The sequence below is a fragment of the Dermacentor silvarum genome, chromosome 8, assembly GCF_013339745.2.
Source record: "Dermacentor silvarum isolate Dsil-2018 chromosome 8, BIME_Dsil_1.4, whole genome shotgun sequence".
Taxonomy (NCBI): Eukaryota; Metazoa; Arthropoda; class Arachnida; order Ixodida; family Ixodidae; genus Dermacentor; species Dermacentor silvarum.
In genome coordinates this window covers 136972773-136998718 of record NC_051161.1, presented here as the reverse complement: position 1 = coordinate 136998718, position 25946 = coordinate 136972773, and the positions used below count along the sequence as shown (strand labels likewise).

At 45.6% G+C, this 25946-nt stretch overlaps 1 protein-coding gene across 2 annotated transcripts in view; it reads right to left on the bottom strand.

Moving 5' to 3' along the window:
* LOC125947386 (decapping and exoribonuclease protein-like) overlaps positions 1–20852 on the bottom strand; it is a 105362-nt gene extending 84510 nt beyond the window's left edge. For both annotated transcript variants that reach the window (XM_049672028.1, XM_049672029.1), the window contains exon 1: positions 20230–20852. In XM_049672028.1, the coding sequence (XP_049527985.1) occupies positions 20230–20648 (419 nt within the window). In that variant the 5' untranslated portion in view covers positions 20649–20852. The remainder of the gene's footprint in view (positions 1–20229) is intronic.
* Positions 20853–25946: the final 5094 nt, after the last annotated feature.

Sequence of the window (25946 nt, the reverse complement as noted above, 5' to 3'; positions counted from 1 at the left end):
TCAACACCACCGTTTCACACGCGTGGTCTCGTGGTCATCGAGTCTCTCTTCATGTCGGTCTACTTACGCCGCAGCACACCTGCTTACTTAATCAGCTCATGTTTACTACAATTCATATTGCTACCAAAGCCGCTCACCTTACTTCGTATGACATTGCTGTGTTGCTATCGCATTCATTGCTTCGCCCTTAGGGCGAAACTGTGACATTTTTTTTTCTTGCCGGTGTCAGGCACCACTCCATGCCTGAAAATGTAGTGGACTGGAGCAGGATTCGAACTTACGACCTTCAGATTTGAAGCCGAGTATTCTACTTCTGCTCCACGCCACCACCTCTGCGACAATATATTGATGCCTAAAAATTTGTTCTTTCTCCAACCGCAAAGACCCGATGACGGCTGCCGAAACAGCGTTCGCAGCCCCTTTTTGTGAGTACGTACGTATAGACACACTTATCCAAGCCATGCATGGTTCAACGAAAGGCGGTATACACGGCTGCTCTAGGCAAAGGAGCCGGCAGCACGTCTGTGCGTGGGGGCGTGCGCGAAATGGCCCCCTTGTCTCTGTGCCGTAATGTGGGCTAGTGGGTTTGATCTTTGATGCACTCAGAGTTACACAACGCGTCACCGCGCTTAACATTTGCACCAGCAACATCGTCTCAGCTTCATCTTAGCGGTTTCAGTCATCAAGCACCCGATCCTCGGGCATCGGAGTGAGCCTGCGATTATAGGGTGTTTCACAATACACTGTACTAACACGGCTATGCTCAGAAAGGGAGAGCAATAAAATAGGATAAGGCGATCGTGGCGCAGGCATGAAAGAAGGGAAGCACAGGTAGATAACATGTTCCAGTGTGATGGCATGGCTTCTGGGTGGAGTATCGCGCCGGGCACAGCTTTCGACCTGCTCGAAGTTTCTCACAGTTAGGTTCACCGCCATTTTCCTTTTCCTGCTAGATCCGTTTATTTTTTCATGCTTACATTTGAAATTCATTTCGATAGGTTGGGACCCCATGCTCAAATGTGGGTGCTGGTGTTAGTTACTTATATATGGCTTACAATGTTCTGGACGTGCTAGGGACCCAAGATGGCGGCCGTGTTGATGTAAATGGAAACTATGTAAAGTGTGTCCCAGCTAACCCGGATCAAGCTAACTGAAAAATTAAGACTAGGAAACAAGATAGCGCGAAAGCACGATGAGACAAAGTCTGTCTTGTGCAAACGCACGTTGCGCACGTAATTCGAGCAAATGGGCATTGCTAATTACTTGCGCAATTGCCCAAGATCCCATGTCAGGTTGTAGATTAGATTATGGGGTTTTACGTGCCAAAACCACGATTTGATTATAAGGCACGCCGTAGTGGGGGACTCCGGAAATTTGGACCACCTGGGGTTCTTTAACGTGCACCTAAATCTAAGCACACGGGTGTTTTCGCATTTCGCCCATGTCAGGTTGTGCATCACATTCGGAAGCATCATGCCCAATTGTTTCGAGTTCGCTACGCCTTAAGCTTTCTCCTTTCGAACGCCATAAAGCAGAGCGCGAACAAGGGTGCTAAGTGAACGCGCGAAAGCAGCGTTCTCGACATGGAAAAAAAATTATTCTGAGTGCATTATATGGCGAGGGAGGCAAAGTGACAAGACAGCGATTTATTTGTTAGTTGGTGCTACGAACAAGCATCCACACGACGCTGTATTGTCAGCTGTGCGCCTGAGGGCGACCCGCGACATCCGCGATCACGCCGACGGGCGTACGTTGAGGTAGTGGAGGTCACGGACGAAGTACTTTGAAGCCCCTAGTGATGGCGCTGCTGATGCGCACACGTGAGGCGCGGGCGCTTCAAGATGCAAGAGATCAATCAAACAGTCCAGTTTATGAATAGCCACTTTGAGAAACTAAAGAAACCCTGGAGACGCTAAGAAAAGATAACGCAACCCTAAAGAAAGACAATGCAGCACTGCGTGAAGGCCTTGATGCAGCACGCAGTGAAATAATAGACCTAAAACAGTACAGCAGACAGCAAAACCTTGAAATCAAGGGACTCCCACTAAAGAAAGATGAACACCTGACTAACAGTATTACATTATTTGCTGAAAAGTTCGCAGTACCACCATCTCCGGATGAGCTTGATGTCGTTCATAGAGTGCCCTCGAAAGACAAAACAAAACCAAATGTTGTTGCGAAATGTCGCTCACGCTCAACCCGCAACCAGATTCTTCAAGTGGTCAAAAAGAAGAAAATAACCCCAGCAGATTTTGGATTTGAGGGCGATGGAATTGTATATGTAAATGAGCATCTATGTCCCGAGAACAAGGTTTTGTAGGGGAAGGCAATCTCGAAGAAGCGTGAAAAAAATGGGAAATTTGTCTGGTTCTCAAACGAAAAAGTTCTTGCTAGAAAAGCTGAAATCTCCAATGTCATTCACATTCGCTGTGAAAGCGACCTATCTCTCATTTGCTGAATCAAGAAGGTTTGTCTAAAATGAATGTCCTCATACAGTCAGCCAGTCGGTTTGTAGAAGCTAATTCTTGCCATAGCCTCAGACATTGTAATCTTAGCAGCATCCGTAAACACATGGACCATTTCTATACTCTACTATCTTCGCATCCCTTTGTGTTTAATTACATAGCAGTTTCAGAAACTAGGCTAAAACAGGATGAAACTTTTAGTATTCCTGGTTACAATTTCTTTTCAACTACAAGACACACCTCCAATAGAGGTGGCGGCGTGGCCTTATTTGTAAAATCTGATATACCTTGTATCCTTCTCTCCGATTACTCAAAATCGTATTCATCAGAGCTTGAGATTATTGTCGCCAAATGTAAAAATGAGGTTATTTTAGTGGTTTATCGCGCCCCCAATCAAAAGCTATCAGCCTTCATGTATCATTTTGAGTGGTTATTAGAGCATGTAAATGCGCTCAACCAAAAAACAGTGATTTGCGGGGACTTCAACATAGATACCTTAAAAGACTGTCATTCAGACTACTATCACATGATGTCATCATGCGGCTTTGATAATGTTATTTCTGCACCAACGCGTGTTACGCCAAAATCGTCTTCTTGTATCGACCATATTTTATGCAATTTTGACACTGAAGGCAGTTGGTGTGCTATTTATGACGCAACCATAAGTGATCACTCCCCAACTGTAATTTTGTTTCCAGTCACAGAGGTCCAGCACATTAAGTCTCGGAGCAATCATGGTCGCATTATCTTTCCTGCTCTTCGGGAACGTCTGCAGGGCACTGAATTCATTCGTTCATTAGAACCTTTACAGTCCGCTGAATTATCTGTTCCAGTTGTGAATCCCCTTTATTCTAAACTAAACAAAACCTTAAGTGAGGCAATAATGCGGTCCACAGAAACTCATGACAAGAGATATTACAAAACACCAATTTGCCCATGGATGAATAAATACATTTTAGAACAAATTAAGAAGAAAGAAAGCATACTACACAAACCTAATAATTAAAATTTCGGGTAACTCACGAATCACATGGCGTATTATAAACTCTGTTCTTAGACTACCTGCAAACTCTTACAGCATGCCAGACTTCGGCGCTCTCGGAGTATCAGTGAGCACCCTCCGTTTTGACGTTTAATACCTATTTTTGCAACGTAGGTTCTCGGCTAATGGCTACGGCTATCAACGAACAATACATTACATACCCTCCTCGCATTCCTAATACATTTAAATTTGCAGATATAACAGCTAGTGAAATTGTAACTGTAGTCAGTGCTATGCCAGTGAAATTTTCAGTCGGTTGTGACAACATACCTTCTTTGGCCCTCAAGGAATGCATCGATATCCTTTGTGTACCTCTAGAAAAAATATTTAACTTATCATTTTATACATCTACGTATCCGGACCTTCTTAAGTATCTAAGATAATACCGATTCACAAGGCTGGTGATAAAAACATCCCAGAAAACTAGCGTCCTATCTCCATCCTAAGTACCATAAATATTGTATTCGAAAAACTGATAGTCAAACGAATCATGTCTTTCCTAGAAGGCCAAAGCATTCTTACGCCCTGTCAACATGGGTTTAGAAAGGGAAGGTCAACTGATACAGCCGTCTTGTCCTTATCTGAACTTATTAACTTCAACTTAAATAACAACAGAACAGTTGTAGGTATATTTCTTGACATTAAAAAAGCTTTTGATACTGTCAACCACAGCATATTTTAAACAAACTGGAATGCTATGGCTTTCGTGGAATGTGCCTAGAATTCTTTAAAAGTTATATTGAAAACCGTAAGCAGGCAGTGCAAGTAGCTGATACCAGGTCCGGGTTCCTTGAAACAACTGTAGGCATACCCCAAGGCTCAGTTCTTAGGCCAATATTTTTTTCATTGTACATTAACGACCTTCCGTGCGTAGTAAAAAACTTTTCAATATTTATGTACGCTGACGATACAGCTCTCATATGTGCCCAAGACTCTCTGGACCATACCCTTATTTGTGCGAATTCAGAGCTTAACCATATCCACAAACGGTTCTCTTCAAACAAACTAACGTTAAATACACAGAAAACCAAGTATATTGTTTTTAATTCACCGCGCAAACTTCTGCAAGAACACTCACGTACACTTACACTAAATAATTCTGCGCTAGAACGAGTGAATTCAATAAAATACCTAGGCGTTATGCTTGATGAATTTTTTAACTGGAAACCTCATATCGACGAAGTCTGCAAGAAACTCCGCAAAGCTTGTTTTCTCTTGCCCAAATGCCGAAACATATTTGACATACCGACCCCCCCATTACGAATAATTTATTTCAGTATATTTCATAGCCATTTAAATTACTGTTTAGTTACCTGGGGTCACACATACCGCACATACCTAGAACCAGTTATTATACTCCAGAAAAGAGCAATACGCTTTATTACGAATTCAGACTATACTGCACATACGCTACCACTCTTCCGAAGCCTAAACATCATGCCGTTCACCATTCTGATTGATTATAGAACTGCACTAATGGTTCAAGCTAGTATTAGCACCAGCTATCCAGTCTGCTCATCACAATTTTTATGTTCTCGCTACGAAAGCCGTAAAAAAGTAAAAGGCCTTACTCAGAAAACAAAAAATGTTTACGGTAATAGAAAACTTGCAGCTAATGGAGTCGCCATGTGGAATAACCTTCAACTAGAAATGAAACAGAGTAGAAATTTCTCCTTAGCATTGAAAATACATTTTCTAGGTAATATATATCCACTTAATAAATTACCTGCTATGAACCCCCCCAAAAAAAATGTTTTTCTTTTCTTTTTTAAGAACGAGTAACCATTTTCAATTGACTACCATGTATACTTGTGTTGTACGTTATTGTATTTGTGCATAATCTCTCTTACAATGTGTTATGCTTATTATATACCTGAAACTGTTGATTGTACAATTCTAACAATATGTACGCTAATGTTGTGAAACTTATATAAATGCAGGAAAGGTTTTAAATTGTATTGCAGCGTGATAATCATGTTATAATTAGTTTTATTTAAGTATTATAATGGTAGTAAAATATTTTTGTTTGTATCATTATTGTTTCGCTATGTGACATGCTCTTTTTCATAATTATACTTGAATGAATCCCAACTAACCACTGGCTAGGGATTCGGATGCATTATTGCAATTTCATTTTTTGTAAATAGTTTCACGTCAATAAAGTTTAATTCAATTCAATTCAAAGAATGCGACCGTTATATTGGTTTTCTAGCGCAATACTGAAACGCGGAAAAAATACTATCAGAGATGTGTAGCGAGCTGGAAACAACTGAAAATGATGCTTTCGGATGTGATTCACAATTTGACATGCGGTCCTTCGCAATTGCGCAAGCACTTCGAAATTTGGTAAGTAATTTTCAGTAATGAGGGAATCAATAAAATGAGGGAAATTCACGCGTTCGCGTAACGCAGGAGCTAGAAAAACAGTGTTCGTCATATTTAGCCGCCACATACCATATTATATGTATATAAGATCAAATCCTATCTTAGGTGAACAGTACACCTTGTGCTAAACGTGACTTTTTCTTGTTTATAGACGGGATTGCACCATCAAGTTCACACATAAGCGACACCTGTGAGATGGCGTACTGCAAAGTCTGCAAGCGCGCGCAGGTATCACGTACATTTTGTTACGGTGGGTCATGCAAAAAAGGATTGGAAATGGAAAAACTGTATTAAGGTCCTTCGGAACGTGCACCAGCACGTAGCGGGCGCCGTAGTCGACTATGAAAATGTATACAGAAATAAACCTACAAATAATAATGGCTATATATCGCCAGAAATTTTTTTTTCCTCTTCGTGTTTGGCTACATTTGGGCTACAATTTCTCTAGCTTTGGGCGACGCCGCCTCGTCTGACTGAGCAACACTGCTGCCTACGGCCTTCGGCACAAGCTAGAGCGTTCGTGTCGCTCTCCGTCACGAAGCTTGTCTCGCGTTTTTTCCTGGGCCCCTCGCTGCTGGTCAAGCTCCAGGCCTTGGGCCAAGCCCACGCTACCTCGATGGTCAAATGGGCGCCCGGTTTTAACACTTTTCTTTTTTATATGTTATTTAACGATGTAAGTGCATAAATACAATAAACAGAAAAAGTGTGCATAGTGTACCTTATCTTCCAATTTGGAGCGTTCTCTTACGCGAATATCAACTGGGCGCTGCTCACGGCGCTCGCAAATTTCTCGAATAAATATAAACAATACTTTGATTCGGTGCTCCATTTTAGCCTTAGCGAAGTGATAAGGTGTCCAACTTGCAAAATAATCTCAGAAGCACTGAAAAAGGTGCCTTTACACATATTGCACAACGTTTCATTTGATAAATGCATGGGGTTTATTCTTGACAGCACGCTCTTACAAGTATTAAAATTTCATTCACATCATTCTTGATTAAATATCCTTCATTACAAATACATTCTAAACCGAATGACTTACGGATTCTTGTTTTATATTACTTTTTGCTGTACATAGTTCTTAAGAGTCCCAAAAGCCGGATAAAATATCTTGTTTCTCTAACTTCCCAGAGATATTTATTGCTGCTGTATTATTTCCTGGAATGTGGAAGGCGTCTGACTATCCTAATCGTAAACACTGCTGGCATTTTCATTTTCTTACCCGTTCTGAACAAATAATTAAGAACGAGCGTTGCCAGTGAACACATTTTGTCACACATTTTACTGACTTACGAGCAGACAAACCTCCCGCTTCCTCAAAATGATACATGCGGTATCATATATGATACAAATAATCCTTATCTCGCCGAAACATTGCAGTAGGTTATTGAAAAGTATTATCTTGATCTTTTTGTGCAGTGATCAAAAATGTCTCGATTGTGAAAATAAACCGTTCATTTAGAAACTTCTTCCACGCTGTGCGACCAGCTGTGGCATACGAGTTTTATATAAAAAATAACTCAAAATAATACCAGTGCTAAAATCGCTACGCATTTCATTACTACAGTATACACATTCTGTGTAAGCATCTAGGATTTTTCTTTTCAATTCTGTAACGCTATAATAACTCCTATGGGTAACGTGTATGTTTCACCAACACCATTGCATCATGGAGTAACGGACAGCATAGGCCTGTAAAAGCGCAGATATAGTCCTTCGTATTCCTGCCTTGTTCAGGTGTACAAGGCAGTAGCCGGTGAAGTCGGATACCTGTTGCGGTGACTCAGAGATAGCCGAAAATGTGCACGTTTATAGACGGAGCGCCGAGCGAGCCGTACAGAAGGGCGGCTTTCAGCTGTTGCAGCGTGTGGGCGGCGAGCGAACGCTTTTTCGCTTGGCGTAGATGCAAACTCATCACACTCAGCTTCGCCCCCGAGCTGTAGCCAGGATGTGCAATGCTTTTCTGGAATCAGCAGGCTAAGCTCGCGTGCGATGCGCGCCGGCTTTGCACCTCAGGCTTGAGATAGCACAAATGCACGCCACTCCGCCGTGAGCGGGCACTTTTCGCACATCTGCTAACAGTCCCGAATTTTTCGTAATGTTTACCAATTTGAACGCGTTTTACGATTTTACGAATGTTGCGTGAATTTGTAGGAAAATTCATAATATTTGCGAAAGTGTATCGCACGTTGTTCTCAGCTCCTTCCGTTGCAATCCTTGTGATGGTGAAAGGATGCGAGAGGGATGATTGCTTCTCGCAAGTTTATACGAACACGTAGGGGCGTGCGAATATTTGAAACTTTCGAATAGCGAATCAAATTGTGTCCTATTCGGTTCGGTCTTCGAATCGAATAGTCACTATTTTTCAATGCGAATATTTTTCGAACACGTCGAAATGCCAACTTTGCCCAAATAAACATAAAATTGGCGCAAAAGTACGGTAAATTTTCACTTATGCAGGCATAGCATGACATAAAGCATGAGAGCTTGCATTGTAGAGAAGGCTATGTCGCTCAGGTAGCCGTACTTTACACGCTGTACAGCTATAATTCGCACTCTCTGAAGAGCCGTGTGCATGAAAAAAAAACTAATTATTTGCTCCTCATTCTACATTTGTGCTTTTAATGAACAACGCTTCATAACGTGCCATGTAATGAAAAAAACTCAGGGACATTGCACTCTGCGAAGGTAGATGACCAGCGGAGCTGTATATATGATAACCTATATCGATTTAAATAAAGACACATACCGCATGAATTGTCATCATCTACCGTCTTCATTATTTTGTCACTAAGGTGACTATAGCTTTCTGGTCGCTATCATAGGCGCCTACTACGGGGGGGGGGGGGGGGGGGGCTGGGGCTCGAGCCCCTTCCCCTCCCCCCCCTATTTCTCGCCAAAGTGTCATCACCAGAGTTCTGTTGCCCACATCATTTGCGGTTTCTTTAGAGGTGCCTCAACGTTTCACTAAAAATTTTATTGTGGCTGCAAGCTTACTGCATCAGCGCGGACGTGCACGGCTTTACATTCACACTTTCGCTTTATTTCTGCAAACCTGACCATAGGACTACAAGCGCATTAGAAGCGCCAGCGGCGGCTACCTCATAGGCATTTTTTCACACTTCAACGTTTTTTTTTTAAATTTCGACTGTGAACACTATACACACACACATACAATATATTTAAATATATATTAAATATATTTATATATTTAAATTTTACATTTATAATAATATGTATTTATTTATATTCCTATATATATTTAAAATATATTTAAATATATATAGGAATAAGTTTGTTACATTTTTTTTAAAGAGAAGGATTTAGCCAAGTAACAATTATTTCTAATTGTAAGGATAGGTTATGCCTGGAGAATGAATACGTTGCTCTATGTTCACCTCCAATTACCCCTGCCTTGCGCTAGCGTATTCCTACTTGCGCCTGCAAGTTGGAATACGCTTGGAATACAGGGATAATTGGAGATCTCAGGGAGAGGCCTTCGTCCTGCAGTGGACATAAAATATAGGCTGATGATGATTATGATGATAATGATGATGATGATGATCACTTCTCACCCGCCGCGGTGGCTCAGTAAGCTAAGGCGTTGCGCTGCTGAACACGAGATCGCGGGATCGAATCCCGGCCGCGGCGGCCGTATTTCGATGGAGGCAAAATGCAAAAACGCCCGTGTGCTTGCGTTTTACTGCACGTTAAACAACTCCAGGTGATCAAAATTAATCCGGAGCCTTCCACTACGGCGTGTCTCATAATCAGAACTGGTTTTGGCACGTAAAACCCCCAAAAGAAGAAGAATGTTCACCTCTCTTCAAATTGCTTTCCGTGCTTTTTTTGACCCTAAAAAAGAAAAACCTGCAGTCTTCAGTGGCCCCTTCAGCAGAGTCCTTTATCAGCGGCGTGTGAAATGCACATGAATGTCGTGTCTCTGAGTATTGCTACTGTTTCCAGTAGGCAATGCTAACGACTCACGAAAAAAACCCAACCAAAAACTGTTCTAATAATTTACAACATTTATTAGGGATGGAAACATCCCCACATGCCTGCAGCGGTCATAAATAAAAATAATTTACTCAGTAACCGAAGTGAGGCTAAGCCGGATTCACTCGCAATCAGAATCAATAGCCGCCATGCGCAGCAGCGCTTATACTCGCACTAAACGTAAAAAGAAGAAAAAAAGAAAGAGGCGCAGCGTCGCCCGAACGGCGAAGCATCGATTGCAATAGAAAATTAGTAGACAGCTATATGAAGTAAGGATAGCAGTTTTATCGGCCGTATAAACTTGCAAACATTTGCTTACTAACTGAATTATCAAGCGTGTTGTCAGCGCGCCCAAGCAAACATGAACACAGCACACTCGATGACCTCTGACACTAACCGTCAAAACGCTGGCGTATGAAAGTGCGGCACCAGCAGCAGCAAGCAGTGATCTTCGTACTGTCTATCGCTTCAACGGAAACTGAGCGGCAAAAACACAGCGCGTACAAAGGTACTAGCCGTCTGCGGATCGCTTTCAAGATACCACGTGCAGATTAACGCCAAAACAAAGCGCGCGACCCGCGTATGTAGTACTCCCCAGGCGCACGGACAGCCGCAATCACTACAAACTAGCTGATACGCGCCGCGCTTGTACCCCCCCCCCCCTTTTTTTTTTTTTCAAAGCGCACGCTTTATCGATAAAGTGACCGCGCGTTCAAGTCTTGTACTCTGCGCATGCGCCGCTGCCTTCTCCTCTGATCCTTGTAAGAACCCTAAGCTTAGCGCGCTGCCACTGCGCCGTCTATAGCGATGTTTTGTGAGCATTAGCAGGAGGCACCTTCGCGTTTGAGCAGGTGGAGAATCCGAGATAGGAGAACCAAGCGAAGCGCCATTGTGTCCGTTGTGGTTTTCATGCGCACAACTTTGGAAATGTAGAGGACTTTAAAAAGCTCGCTGGTTTTTCAACCAGGTAGTACCATCGTGTCGAGGCCCTTTGGATGCGCCTCACTCGTCTCACTTGTGAAATTAAGCGAGTGCCTGCCCATGCAGACAAGTTGACAACTGACGTCTGCGACCTGATCGGCACGAACAGGTGAGTGAAGTCTACCATTATTAACGCATACCCCTTCGAATACTCGACCTCTTTAGTAGAGGTTCACTGTCGCAGTAAGCGTTGTCAGCACGAAAGCAATGTGAAGTGCATCGTCATGATACTTTGACTTGCGTTAACTATAATACTATACGCTCGCGATCGTACATGGTTCTTTATGGCAGCCTTGCGCATCTTGCGGCGTCAAAGTCGGCTACCACGTCAGCAGGAGCGCAAGTGCCCGCGCTTAAGCCACCCAGAGTGACCAAAAGTGGTCGGCGCTGACTGATTCGGAAAATTGTTCGATCTCGTTCTAATGGAGGGGTGCGTCTTTGTGAACATTGCGTGGCGGTAAGTTTTAATAAAAGGAAAAAGTGGGAGCTATCGCATAGTTCTGAGCCGTTCTGTACCAGGACGGCAGTCTTACAGAGAGAGTGCTCCTACAATAAGGCATGTACGAGGTATTCAGTTGGCAAAACTTATCAGGTGCTAATACGAGCCGAGGAGGCAGTGAGGGAACCTTCAGGAACAAGTGAAAAGTGAACGTGCGTGGTTTTGATTGTGTAAGGCAATTACTGTGTAAGACAACTACTGTGTTTATTTAAGGATCGTGTAGGCGCGGAATGCTTGATCGCGTAGAGAATCGGCCTTTGAGGATTATTCGTTCTCGCAAAATTGGTTCCCAGTGGCAGATCTATTATTCCAGTTTAAGAAATTGAGAGAACAGCCTTTAAAAGTAGCAACAGTTTGCTCAAGTGGCAATAGATTGACAAAATGGCTTTGTATGTAGTTTGAATAATGTATTCCAAAATGTATGGTCATACTGCACAACGCATTCACAAACATGCTAACAGCCACACAACTTATTTCTATTTTCACAACAGCCGTGATCTGCACCTTTGTGGTAGTTCTTTAACGTGTGACACTTTGTTCAGCGTCCTCATGCCGCTCCCGCGCCCGAAAAGTCATTCCTGTGTCAAATTATGAGCCCGAGCTCCTTCGCAGTGAAGCCAGCACACATTGCCATGACGAAAGTTAAAACGCGCATACGAGCGCCCGCAACGAAAGTGGGTAGACACTCAGGCGTAAGAAAAAGCAAGCTGCATATTCGCTTGGCGCATCGCTCATCGAAACAATTCGTTTTCGCGGCTCTCAGTAAAAGAAACGCGCCGACTGCGGTTTAATGTACCGCGGTGTCACGGCGCCTGTAAACAAAGTAACTGCACCGTCTGCACGCCTGTGAGAGATCTAACGGGGCAATCATGGCCCGGTGGCACTTTGAGGCACTAGGAACAGGAGATAGAGCATGTTATCTTATGCCACCGTCGTGCATCAGTGCGCTCAAAGAATTAAAATAGCATGACATGTGGATGTAGTTCACAAATGTAGCGCCTGCATCTCCTTTTTACGTGAAACGTCTTATCTGCTTTATATTATTGCGATAGCAATTATATGGACACTTGAACCGGATTTCTGCCGTCGGCGTCGTCGTCGCCGTCGCCGTCGCCGTGAGGTTCCCTATAGATAAAATCTTCGCCGCGCGCCGTATGCCCGAGAGGAAGCGTGCGGAGACGCGCGCTATCACGGAGAGCGAACGCACTCAATCTCCCACGCGCAAGCAAGGAAGCAGGAAGCCAGCGCCGGAGGGAGCAAGGGGGGGGGGGGGGGGGGGGGCGCACTTCTCTGCCAACAACCGCGCTCGTCGCTCGCTCGCACCGTCTCTTATCTCCACACGGCTCTGACCTTTAAGTGCATTCGCCGTTCAGTTTCTGTTGAAGCGTTAGACCGCACGTACCTTCGCCCGCTGCGGCGTATGCTTGCTGCCAGCGTTTTGACAGTCGTTGTCTGCTGTCATTCAGTGTGATCTCTTCGTGTTTGTGCGCGCTCACACCACGCTTATTCATTAAGTTCGTAAAAGTCGGGCCACATTTTCCAACGCATGCTACACACGCAATGCTGCCCGGATCGGCAGTGCAGCGCTACAGGTGTGTCCCTTCGCACGCGCTGCCCACGGGAAGCGCTTCTCATCAACACCACCGTTTCACACGCGCCTTCTCGTGGTCATCGAGTCTCTCTTCATGTCGGTCTACTTACGCCGCAGCACACCTGCTTACTTAATCAGCTCATGTTTACTACAATTCATATTGCTACCAAAGCCGCTCACCTTACTTCGTATGACATTGCTGTGTTGCTATCGCATTCATTGCTTCGCCCTTAGGGCGAAACTGTGACATTTTTTTTTTTTTTGTTTGCTGGCAATAATAATGTAGCTGCAGAGATCACAAGTGTCTGGTTATTCGCGACCGGTGATTATACTGTGATATTTTTGTTTGTGTTCTGCTTCTCTTTTATTTCAAAAAGAGAAAAGTTGACGGCGCAGTAATGATGACATCGCAAATTGGACAGCGCGAACAAAAATATCGCAGTATAGGGGGTGCATCATCGCACAGCACGATCAAACCAGACGTGCGCGCCTGTCAATGGTGATAACTGGACGGCGCGCCCTATACCTTCAGGCTTGTTATGCTTCGGCCACGCGCTCCGCTGTTCGCAGTTATTTTCATAGTGATAGTACGTAAGCCATGTGTATTCGCGTATAGGTTGTAGACAAATGTAGGTTGATCGTCCCATATTCGTTGCCACGTGAGGGTATAAAATTATTCGCATGCTGGTCGGCCCATATTCTGAAGAAATGTATTTCTAATTTCAAGAAGACGCATACCTTTATTGCAGCGCGCACTAAATGATATTATGGGTAGCCGAAAATTTTTCCAGCTCATTTCCACAGGTGGCGCCGTCATTCAGACTTGGCAAATCCTTTGTGTGTGTGTGTGTGTGTGTGTGTGTGTGTGTGTGTGCGCGTGTGTGTGTGTGCGTGTGTGTGCGTGTGTGCGTGTGCGTGTGTGCGTGTGCGTGTGTGCGTGTGCGTGTGTGCGTGTGTGCGTGTGCGTGTGTGCGTGTGCGTGTGTGCGTGTGCGTGTGTGCGTGTGTGCGTGTGTGCGTGTGTGCGTGTGCGTGTGCGTGTGCGCGTGCGTGCGTGCGTGCGTGCGTGCGTGCGTGCGTGCGTGCGTGCGTGCGTGTGTGTGTGTGTGTGTGTGTGTGTGTGTGAAAGTTTGGGTTTTTTACCGCGGGATAATTCTTCATGCTTCACGAAATGGTCAAAATTCTTTTGTCTTTTTAAAAATTGAGCAGGGTTTCTACGCGCTTGACCAACTCTGAATATGAATATTATACCAAACTTTGTATGTTTATGCGAACGTCTATTCAGAATGTGATTCATTTCCCTTGCAGACTGTTCAAAAGCAATGGAAAAATATCTGATCAGGAAACGGAAAGCCCCCGGTGAAGACTGCGAGGAGAGCCGTCCCTCATCCAGCATTTCCAGTTCAGTCGCTGAAGCTCCACCGCGCGCTGATGACACTAGCACACCAAGCTCTGAGTGCACTGCAGAAGCCGGTCCTTCCAAAATTCGATCCATCGGCGAGGTTTCTGATGCACCATCTACAGAAAAACAAGGGCGGCGCTTCCAGCCCACCTGGAAAAGTACCTACAAGTGGTTATCTTACAATGTCCACAGTGACAAGGCGTTTTGCGAGACCTGTTGCACAGCATCAGAGATGAAACTCCCGCTCCCTAACACTTGCCAAGACAAGGATTCTTACCTGGCATTTGTGAAAAATGGTTTCTCAAACTGGGAAAAAGGCAATTGACAGATTTAAATCCCATGAGAGGTCTAATTTTCATAAGGAGGCATGTAATGCCGTCGTAGCTGCAAAAGGCAGCGCGAATGTGGCATATGTTTGCGCCAAGGGAAAGGCGAAAGAAATGGACGACGCCCGACAGGCTCTCCTAGCAACACTGTCGTCACTACTGTACCTGTCGACCCAAGGCTTAGCAATACGTGGCCACGAAGACACAGAGAGTAATTTGAGGCAGCTGCTGGAACTCCGGGCTAATGATATTCCTTCATTGCGATCGTGGCTTTTAAGAACAAAATACAAATGGATTTCTCACCAGATTTTAAACGAGATGGTGGAACTCATGGCACATGACATCCTTCGTTCACTCACAGACGAAGTTCGTGCGGCAGAGCACTACGCTGTCATTATGGACGAGACAGCAGACATTTCTGTCAAAGAACAACTTCCAGTTTATTTTCGGGTGGTCACAGAAAGCCTGGAAGTAGAGGAGCTGTTCTGTGGGTTTTTCAACACGACAGACACCACAGCGACGAGGCTCTTGGCTATATTGACATTCTTTGTAGATTTAAATTAAAATTAAATTAAAATTAAATTAAATTAAATTACATTAAATTAATTAAATTAAATTAAATTAAATTAAAATTAAATTTTTTTAAATTCGCGTGTGCCTCTCAGTTCCTGGGATTGCTAAGAAATCAGACCTGTCACCCTTAGCCCTGAAGCAGTTGTCCCTGCTTTGCCTACACGAGTCTTATCTTGACCGAATACATATTTACACGGACGGTTCCACTAATTCCAACAGTTCAACCGGAGCAGTGGTGGTTCCATCGGACGCCGTCTCTTTGCAATTTAAGTACTCTCACAACACCACGTCGACAGCAGCAGAACTTGCGGCTCTTCAAGGTGCAATCCATTACGTGCTCCAGCAACCACCAAATCGCTGGGCCATTTTCTGCGATTCGAAAGCAGCCCTACAAACTCTGCAGTTTGCCCTACGTCACGGGTTACACGAACAGCTAGTGTACGAAATAAGACAAGCTCATCACCATGCGATTGAGAAAGGACACGACATCGTATTTCAGTGGTTGCCGAGCCACTGCGGAATTGTTGGCAACGACAGCGCCGATGAAGCTGCTCGCTCGGCTCATCAAAAACATCAGCGAGTGCCTATACCACTCTCAAGAACGGACGCTGCGCGGCAACTTCAATCACTTGCTCGCCACATCACACTTCAAAGATGGAATTCACTAGGTTTCAGCAACTCACGCTTGCATTCTCTCGACCCTAAATTGCGACTTCGCCTGCCACCTGGACTCTCCCGTGGTGAAGCAACTTTACTGTGTCGCGTGTGGTTGGGCGTCGCATTTACAAATTCCTATTCATTCCTAATAGGAATGACTAACAGTGCGGCATGCAATTTGTGCGGCTGCGATGAGACGCTAGAGCACCTTCTGTGTCATTGCCCAGCTTTTGACGCTCAACGACGGATTCTTCAAACTCAACTCAGCATGTTAGATAGCAGAGTGCTGTCAGAGGAAAAGATTCTGGGACCATGGCTTACGCATTCCTGCATGCGAAAGGCCACAAAAGCTCTTCTTCAGTTCTTGAAGGAGACTGGACTATATGAGCGCTTGTGACAGTGGACCTTCCTCTGCGACTGACTGTGTGAATAACTGACTCTTTATGTGTGTTTTTTTTCGTATTCTCGCTTCTTATCTATTCTTCCCCTTTCCCTCTCCCCAAGCGTAGGGTAGCCAACCGGGCACGTCCTTGGTTAACCTCCCTACCTTTCCCTTCTCGTTTCTCTCTCTCTCTCTCTCTCTCTCTCTTTGTAGATTTAATCTGCCCATTGAAAAGTGCCGCGGGCAGTGCTATGATGGTGCGGCAAACATGAGAGGAAAGCACCGAGGAGTACAAGCTCTCATGCAAGAACAGGAACCTCGCGCGCTATATGTACACTGCCTCGGCCGGAAAGTACACATGTGCCGTGATTTTCTTTACGCCGTCACTGAACTGATAAACTTCGTGACCTGTTTTCCAAAGCGCGTTGCTTCTTTTCAAGAGATTCAGGTAGAAGAGGATGTGAACTTGCGAAAATTCTGCCCGACAAGGTGGACGCTAAAGGCTTCATCACTGCGATCAGTTCTTTCAAATTATAGCAGTCTCATAACGTTTTTCTCTGAAATAGCATCCGAAAAGCGAACTGAGGCCGGTGCGAAAGCCAGCGGATTTTTAAGGATGCTGTTCAAGTTTGAATCGTTTTTCATGTTGACGCTTCTGACAAAAGTGTTTTCACGAATGGAAGCACTGAATACCGCCTTACAAAAAAGAACGCTCAGGTTTGACCAAACGGAGAAAATGGTGAAATCCGTCACTGCAAGCGTCGCTGAACTGAGGCAAAGTTTTCCCTTGGTTTGGGAGGAGGTGTTGGCAGAAGCAGGAAAAGTAGGAGTTGAGGACCCGTGTGTTCCAGCTGCTAGGCGAAAGAAAACTCCACACCGCTATCAAGAAGGTTCCTCAGCTCACGTGTTCACATCAGCGGAGGACATGTACCGCCAGAGGTACTACGAAATACTTGACACTGTACTGTCCTCGTTAAGCGACAGATATCCACCTGTGATGTGGCAGCATATGTCACACATTGAGCAGTTTGCCACAGGAAAGCAAGACGAAGCCTACATAACAAAGTTCTACGGTGACGACCTTGAACGAGGACGCCTGATTTTGCACAGAGACATGCTCATTGACATCGTAAGCCAACAAAAATCGGCACCATTGCACACATTCGAAGACGTCGTGCAGATGTTTTCGAGGGAGAAGGGCGAACACCTGCGAAACCTTTTGCCGGAAATGGCCAAGCTAACAAAAATTGCGTTGGCCATACCGGTCTCGTCAAGCACATCCGAGAGATCTTTTTCTTGTCTTCGGCGACTGAAAACGTACCTGCGGTCGACGACTGGACAAGCCCGTTTGAACCATCTGGCCATTTTGCACACTCACAAAGAACTCTCCCACAAAATCAATTTAAATAATATTGCCGACGACTTCATTGCTAGAACAAGTTGCCGAATGAAAACATTTTCCCTCAAGGTGAAACCATCCCATCAGACAACGAAATGACGTCTTTAATAGGAAAGAGAAAGTTGTCAACTCACAAGTTAAAGCTAACCATTTGGCTAAGAAAACAAAGCAAAAAGTTATTTCCAGGAACGAAAACGGGGTGCATGACAGGGCAAGTAGGGTGAGGCCCTTTGGGTACGCAAAGACGCTTCGTTGCGCTATTTCTAAAGCTTCCCAGTCTATGCTGTGCTTTTTCCTTATTAATATTTATTTGTCATATGCTGCATTAGCTGCTCAAAAACGCAATCCACGCTCTTACTACTTCCTCTCGTGCCCTTTCCCACTGTTGAGATATCGTTGTGTCTTATTTATTTATTTGTTAATATGACTGTGTATTTCTGCGCCTGATAATTTATTACTCTATAATCATTTATTCCGCCGCCGGGAAATAAATGAAACCAGTGGCATAGGGCATGCTTTGACAAGTAAATAAAGTATTGCGTCATGGAGTCACGTTGTTGTATGCTAATAATTGTAGTCATAAGTTGTGTACAGAAATTGTTATATGTTGTGTATGTTTTATATATGTTATGTCTTATCTTTTCCACTGACCTTTAGTCAGGAAAACATTTCTTGACTGTCTTTGTATACTAAAACTTTCACAAATCGTTACATGGCTGTTTTCATTTATGTGTAGTTGTGCGACTTATAGGCACAAAACACACATATCTCCCTAACGTGAATAACTTAATCGGCTTTTCGCATGGCTCATCCGAGAGACGCGAGTCTCTCCTCTTTGTGGTACGAGGGGACTCAGGTTATGAAATTGAACTATATATGATCGCTTAGGCACGCTGGTCGGGCCCCCCTCCCCCGGGAAAATGAAAACTGTCCGCCTATGGTCGCTATGGTAGACGGCCATGGTTCTTCTGACGATGCTCGAGCGGGAATGGGCGCGAAGGCGGCGGCAGGCGTTCTCCCTTCTGCTCACGCCGTCGTTCTTCGTAGGCGTACAATACGCGGCGTACTCATTACACGGCCGGAACGCAACTGAGATAACGTGTCTTTGCAGTGCGTGACGTCACCAGCCAAAGAGACAAACCGATTGGCTACTAAACGCAGCTGGGGCACACTGGCGATACGCATTTCCTTTGTATCAAATCTATGGCGTTCTTTTGATCTACGTGCTCAGTCTGCGCACGCAGCGATCCGCTGGAAACTAGCGTATAACAGCTTCGCTTTAATAAACTTGCCAACTTTAAAGATACCGGGTTGTAAAGATCATGAATTCGAGGGTCTGACGAAATCTCGTCTGGTTGGGAAGAATAGTGGCGAAACCCGGAAACTGACGCCCACCAAGGTGATTCTTTTTTTCCGAACTGACGTTTCAGTAAGGAAAAAAGAATTACCTTGGTCAGCGGCTGTTTCCTATTTTCGCCTACAATAATTGTTATAACGGCTATTTATTATTCGAAGCCATGCAATTCGAAAAAGTATTCGATATTCTGGTTGTTTCTGTGGTTTTGCGTGCCAAAACCAGTTCTGATTATGAGGCACGCCGTAGTGTAGGGCTCCGGATTAATTATGACCACCCGGGGTTCTTTAACGTGCACTATACAACGCAAGCACACGGGCGTTCTTGCATTTCGCCTGTATCGAAATGCGACCGCCGCGGCCGGGATTTGATCCCGCGACCTCGTGCTAAGCTATTCAATATTCGACTCGCTTCTGGCACTATTCGATCCTTATTCGAATCGGTCTAAAAAAGTTCTATTCGCACACCTCTAGAAACACGTTCTTGAAGCAGGTGAAATTGGCAACACCTAAGTAGCTGAAAGAAGTCACTGATCTAGTAATAGTTTGTTGTTTGTCGTTATTTACAGTTTCAGGTATCCTATTGCTCGGTGTGCAGCGTCTAAAGAGAAATCCTAATTACTCAATTGCGTAAGCATCCCCCCAAAAAAACGTGTGCTCAGGGCAAGCTCTAGAGAAAATGCGTGCTGTTTTGATACAATACATCACACAAAAGGCGTGCACATAAGGCAAATATCATTTTTAAAAGCATTTTACTCCCCACTTATCTCCGATAGACATGCGACGTTTAGTGTGCGAATAAATTACATTTATTGGGGAAACATTCCTAAAACAACTGCTCGAATTCGTTAGACCGGTTGGCAAGCTGTTGTCGCAAGTTATTTCATGCCAGGTATGGTTTCTTCGGAAGGACCGCGAGCATATTTGCATTGAATCACGTGTAATTTGTGGCTACGTTACCCCAACAGCAAGCGGGGCCACGGTATCGCGCAAACCTGGTACAAAGGAACTTCGGAGGGGGCAGGGGGGAGCGACGCATAATTCCAGAGTGCCCCCCCCCCCCCCCCCCCCTCTTGCTACGTCCCTGTGTAACCCAATGCAACACGCATGGAGAACGGTTGATATACGGTAAATACTGCACACTTGTAGTCGCTTCACAACCGCGGGCAACATACTCACCGCTCCGCCTCCAGCGACGACGAAGGTCTCTCCTCATCCGACGAAGGCGTCACCACTTTGTCCTTGTTGAGAATAATCCAACGGAGTAGGTTATGCGTCGGTGACATGGATTCCCTGACTCTGCGCTGTGCATTTTCGTATCCGCTGTTCAGATCCCAGTTCGGAGTCGAGGGAATCGGCGTACGCAGGTACCTCTTTTGAACGGCACTGTCGACATACTCACGCTGTTCCCCTTGCACGGAGTAATGGCCGATCTCGCAGGGCACGCCGTATGCGGCAAGCTCGTCGGTACACGCAGTGAGTGCGTCGCGTACGGTCATGACCGCGACGTGTTGGCCAGCGGGAACAGGACCTATCCCGCGGTGAAGTGCGTCAGCCGCCGCCGAACCTGCCGAACCACCGAAATCGCCGCCTATCATCTTAGCCGGGAACGCTCGAGCCCCAATGCAGACGATGTGGTTACGCTTCGCACACTCGCGCTTCTAAGTATTACCAGCCTCCCCTATGTTTCACCGCGATATGCGTGCGCATTGACGAAGTCGCTACATCACGCGGCGAGCAGAAAGGTTGTTTTTCTGAAAACACCCACAGTCTTCTGTTCGCCTTGCGCTGGCGCGCCAGAATGCCGATTGGTTAACGCAAGCCACGCGGGTTGATTCCCCCGCAGTTGCACAGATCGTTTCTAGTGCGGTACGCTGCTGCGTGAGGAATTCCGATGTCCCTGTTGATGGGCCTTTTCATGCGAATAACCTTCATTGGCATTGTCAGACCAGTTTTCTTTGCAGCCAACGAGATGTCGACGCCTCGTGGTTGTGTGGGACACAGTGAAATTATCGTAATTCAATGAGGCGTTCAAAATCAACCACACTCATAGGAAGCATGTGCTATCCCCTTTACGCTAAGTTGCTTCGTCAACTGACGAAGGGAACAGTTCTGGTTGTACCTAAATATGGGGTTGGAAACCTGGGGCTACACAAGGTACTTTAGTTTTCTTTATTAGGACAGCACAAGCTCGGCTCCACCTACCTATACTATAACCTAGGTACTCCAATTGACGCTGTGAAGAAAAAAAATTGCTTCGTCTTTGAATTCGATGTTGTAATTAACGAATAGTGGGTACCTCGCCATTACGACGGCCGGTTGATGCCTTTGTGGAAGGCTGCTTCGTTATATGAACCATCCCATCGCTTTTGTTATCTCGGCTCTCGATGTTAGCAGAAGCTTTAGCTTGGCAGCAGGAATATATATGCATGCCAACAAATAAATCGTAATGTTTGCCAACTAAAGCACCAATATAATGAGGTTCGTAGCATTTAGATGACCGTGTTAAACTCAGTAACTGTAGAATGCGAATATTCAATTCATTTGCGCCGCCATTTTTTATCAAAATACTTTCATGTTGCAAGTTTGCAAAAAGTCACGTTTGAGGTCTACAACTCTGTAACTCTATAAAACGATAAAAAAATTATAAACCGCGCGTAATGTTACATATGAAGTACATAACACATCATCACTTGACGAAGACGTCATCGCGTGACGTACCGTTTGACGTGCTGACATCATCACATGACGTCATCAGGCGATATATCGTGACGCGACGATGCCGTTATCACGTAACGTAACGTTTGACGTCATGATGTCATCACGCGACGTTTCAGTTGATGACGTAATCACGATTCGTCATCATGTCAAACGTGACGTCACCACTTGGTCACATGGGTTTTGGTACCATCTGATGTCAACGCCGGATTTTTCACTTCATAGACCATGCAATGATGTGGTATTTATAAATTATAGCCCCATCAGCAGTTGTCGCGGCGGTTTTCACAGCTTCGTTGGAAATGCGCTTTCGCAGGGCCTTGCCGGTCGCGAAGCTTCGGGCGAAAAGCGGTTCAGAACCAATTGTCACCGACATCAGCAAGGGTAGTTATGGGAGCAGCGATTGAAGCGTGACTATGTTTGGAGGGAATAAACACTGGGAAAGAAAAAAAGCGTTTTTAAATTAAAGCGAGACGCAGTTAGATTCATTCAACGAAAATAAAATTCCTAATTCATTTTATATATGCATGGCGAGAAAAGATACAACTGTATTTTACTAGATCATTATCAATATATGCCTTTTTTCAGGGCCCACCGTGAGAGCGCCCATCGATAGCGGCGGGCGTTGACGCCGCTATCACTTGCAATGCCATGCAACTCTTGGAGTGCGTGGAAAGGCGCGCTCGTCAAGTTCACCTGTTACAATACGCTCTCCTCATATGTGTTGTGTTGCATGTCGACGTTTGTCTGAATTAGGTGACGCGGGTAGTTTTATTGTCTCTTAACCTGTACAGTCAAAAGTAGTGAGTTGCGACCGTCAGATACTTCCTTACTTTAGTTGTTTTCGTGCAACAGCGCTGGCCGACGGGCTTGGCGTCCGACGAAAGAACGAGCAGTCTACGCAATCTACGCCCAAAGTGTTCGTCGGCCTCCAAAGAAAGTATGTTCTGTGCAGCGACGCGATTTCGACACCCGTACGGCTGATCTTTTCCGGCATCGCTTTTCGCGCTGAAAACTCGGAACGCCCATGAAGGCGAATGGCGGGGCATTTGAATATACAGCTCTAATGGCAGGCCTCCAAAAACAAATTTCGCGCCTATGAGAACAAAATGACGTCACTTCTGTTTTTGACAGATATGACGTCAAATTATTTTTCTTCCACCGGAAGTGTTCCCTCCTCAAACAGATGGCGCTAAGCCCCATGAACCGCCGGTAAGCAACCATGTTTTGAACGTATGGGCTTCTATGGAAGCTTCGCTACCAGGTATATTTACCTTGGGGCCGGTATGGCGAGTAATCTTTTTTTTTCGTTCCGTCTGCAATGCAATCTTATCGTTTGTTAGCTTACTGGTTTAAAAACAATGAATGTAGCAACCCGACGCTTGCTTTTACCCTGTAGACTCCAATATTTACAGTGATAAATTTGTTAAGCTGATACGACCGTGCACCTGTTATCGTGGTTAACTGTATGCGCACCAACTTTGTTCGGGAGTAGGCGTGTCTGAGTGCGCGCAAAAACCCTGTTTCCGACTTGCTTCGGCCATGGTAGTAGGTGTCAACTACGTGATTTTTGTCGCGAGTGCTAGTCACATAACTTCGAAATGATTTTCTGATTACTTGGCCTACGCGCAGATTGAAATGTATTCGCGTACGTGTGCACAAAAATAAATGTCGCACTTTCGCCCAAAAGGCGAAGCAACGATTGCGATAGCAGATAGAGAGAGAGATAGCAAAGAGAGGAAAGGTAGGGAGGTCAACCAGACGAGCGTCCAGTTTGCTACCCTACACGGGGGGTAAGGAAAAGGGGAATAGAAAGAGGCACAGAGTGAGCACTGTGTGTGCAGCGAAACGCCGTCACACCAAACTCAAGTCCATAGCTGGTGATGTGCATTGAAGACATCTGGGATGAACCAAGGACCAGTAGCGTTGCGAGAACAGGAGGCTGCGGGTGAGCCCTCGGGCTTACTCGAGACTTCCAAGCACGGGGTTAAGAGCATCCAGCACTTGCACTGCACTTCGCGCTGACGGAGTATGCAACTTGCTTAAGCTTATACAGAGGGTATTTATGAGGTACGGAAGCAACACAACCACTTGCCCGTCTTCTTCAGGCAATTTATGGGCAGTCGGCGCTGTGGATTCTACTGCGATGCGCTGTATCCTTTGATGCGACTGTGGCTCCGGCTATGGCATCGGCTGTGGCATCGGTTGTGGCTCCGGCTGTGCCTTCAACTGTGGATTTGGCTATCGCCATGGTTGTGGTTTCGACTGTGGCTTCAACTGTGGCTCAAGCTGTGGTATCGGCTGTGGCTACGGCTGTAGCTTTGGTAGCGGGGGCCAGGCTTCAGTTTTGGTGTTTTCCGGCACGACCTTGTTTTCAGAGTTAGGCTCGACTCCGCCCTGCCTAGGGGGCAGAGAAGGAGGAGTTGTCGGACGTGGCGTCCTCTTCATAAAGGCATCTGCGTTTTTTCAAGTCCGAAGGCGTTGGGAGGGTCGCTTTCTAATCGCCGCAACAGCTTCCCGACGAGACGGACGGTGTCTCGACTTCTGCTTCAAGACCACTTCAAGCTCGCATCACCACGACTTTTTGAGCTCTGTGGGACTCTTCACACGCGGGAAAAAAAAGCCCCTTTTGTTGCCGTGTTGGCTGTGTTCTCCATTTTCTTCGTATCTTTTTCTCATGCCTCTCAAGCATGAACGAACATGCATTATAATCTTTGGCTGGAAGTGGCCATTGTGAGCTGTTGTACAGATGCCCAATTTACTGTTCTTAGTGCATTGTAGGCCACTTTTTCTGATGCATTTCACGCTGATGGGAACAGTTGCTCCAGGCATGCAATTTCAATTGTCTTCATGCACATCTAAAACCATTCCTAGTGTCCAGACATCCCGTTTCAGACAACTCATTTACAGACATTGTTGCCATGACAACCATTCCACAACAACCTTCAAGCGCAAATAGCTTTTTTTTCTAGATAGATAGGTCTGCAGGTACAGTGCCTTGAAGCAATTACTGATACCAATTTTACACGGCATGCAAAGTTCCATGGCACAGTTGTGCATTTACTGAACAATCAGCCACATCCCGTGCATGTACTGTGCTCAGCAATTGAAACGTAATTATCAGACTGCATGGCGGCTGGTGCTTTTTGCGCCACTGGTGAGTGCTGCGTGATCATACGAAGCCAAATGAAGTCACCATGCGGCATAAAGGCTCTCACTTTCATCGTATGCCACAATCAGTCAGCGCGGTCTCCCCAGCGCCGACAATATTGGCTCGAAAAGCTCCAGCAGCCATGCGCTCCGAGTATCGCATTTGAAGCGCTGAGTCCTGTACGACCAGTGCCCTGCTGCCTGGTTGCTTGTAATCGAAGTGTCCGAAGATTTAGTGGAAACACAATTCTTTTGTCGCGTCAAAAATTGATGTGTACATTGTTTTTGTGGGCTTGCAGCTTAGAGTTATTGCATGCACTGTTTTGCACCGCCTCGTTAACGGAGTTTACATGCAGAGTTTCGGAATCTTTCAAGCCCCATATATGGTTGAAAGCACTCATCAGAGAGGCAAGAAAGCTGAGTATTGAAATGAATCCGAAAAATATTAAAGGGCCCCTAAACCACCCAGAGGTCGAAATTTAGTTGTGGTGTTGCAGTTGTGCACGAGTCTACAACGAACACGTAGCCACGAGAATTTTTCGAAATGGTGCCGTAATAACGGAGTTACACGCGTTTGATGATCGAAACACTGCCCTCGCTCGTTTCGCTCTTCGCTAATCTCCTCGTCGGCTGGTGTCTCCTCCTCGCCGAGTGCTCCTCCAAATAGCACGTGACATACGTCATCGCCAACGCGCTGTCCATTTCCGGTTAAGGCACGTCCACGCTAGCGGCAAATGTACCGACGGCGAACCGGCCTCAAGTGCCGTAGAACGTCTGACAGCAGTTGGGCCAGCGCACCGCCCGCAGCACGATTAGAGTGTACTAGATTATGGTCGAGTGGGACGAGCGGCTGGGGCGGCGCATGCTTTGAAGTGAGGCGCCCGAGGTGGAAAAATATTGGGGCGGCGCTGCGGTCGAAGTGGATTGGGCCGCATCAAGGTCGCGCCGTTGGAAACTGCTGGCGATACTGCTCGGCAGGGTCATTCGTACTACTTCAAGCGCTGGTATTTGCGTTCAGACCGATCAAA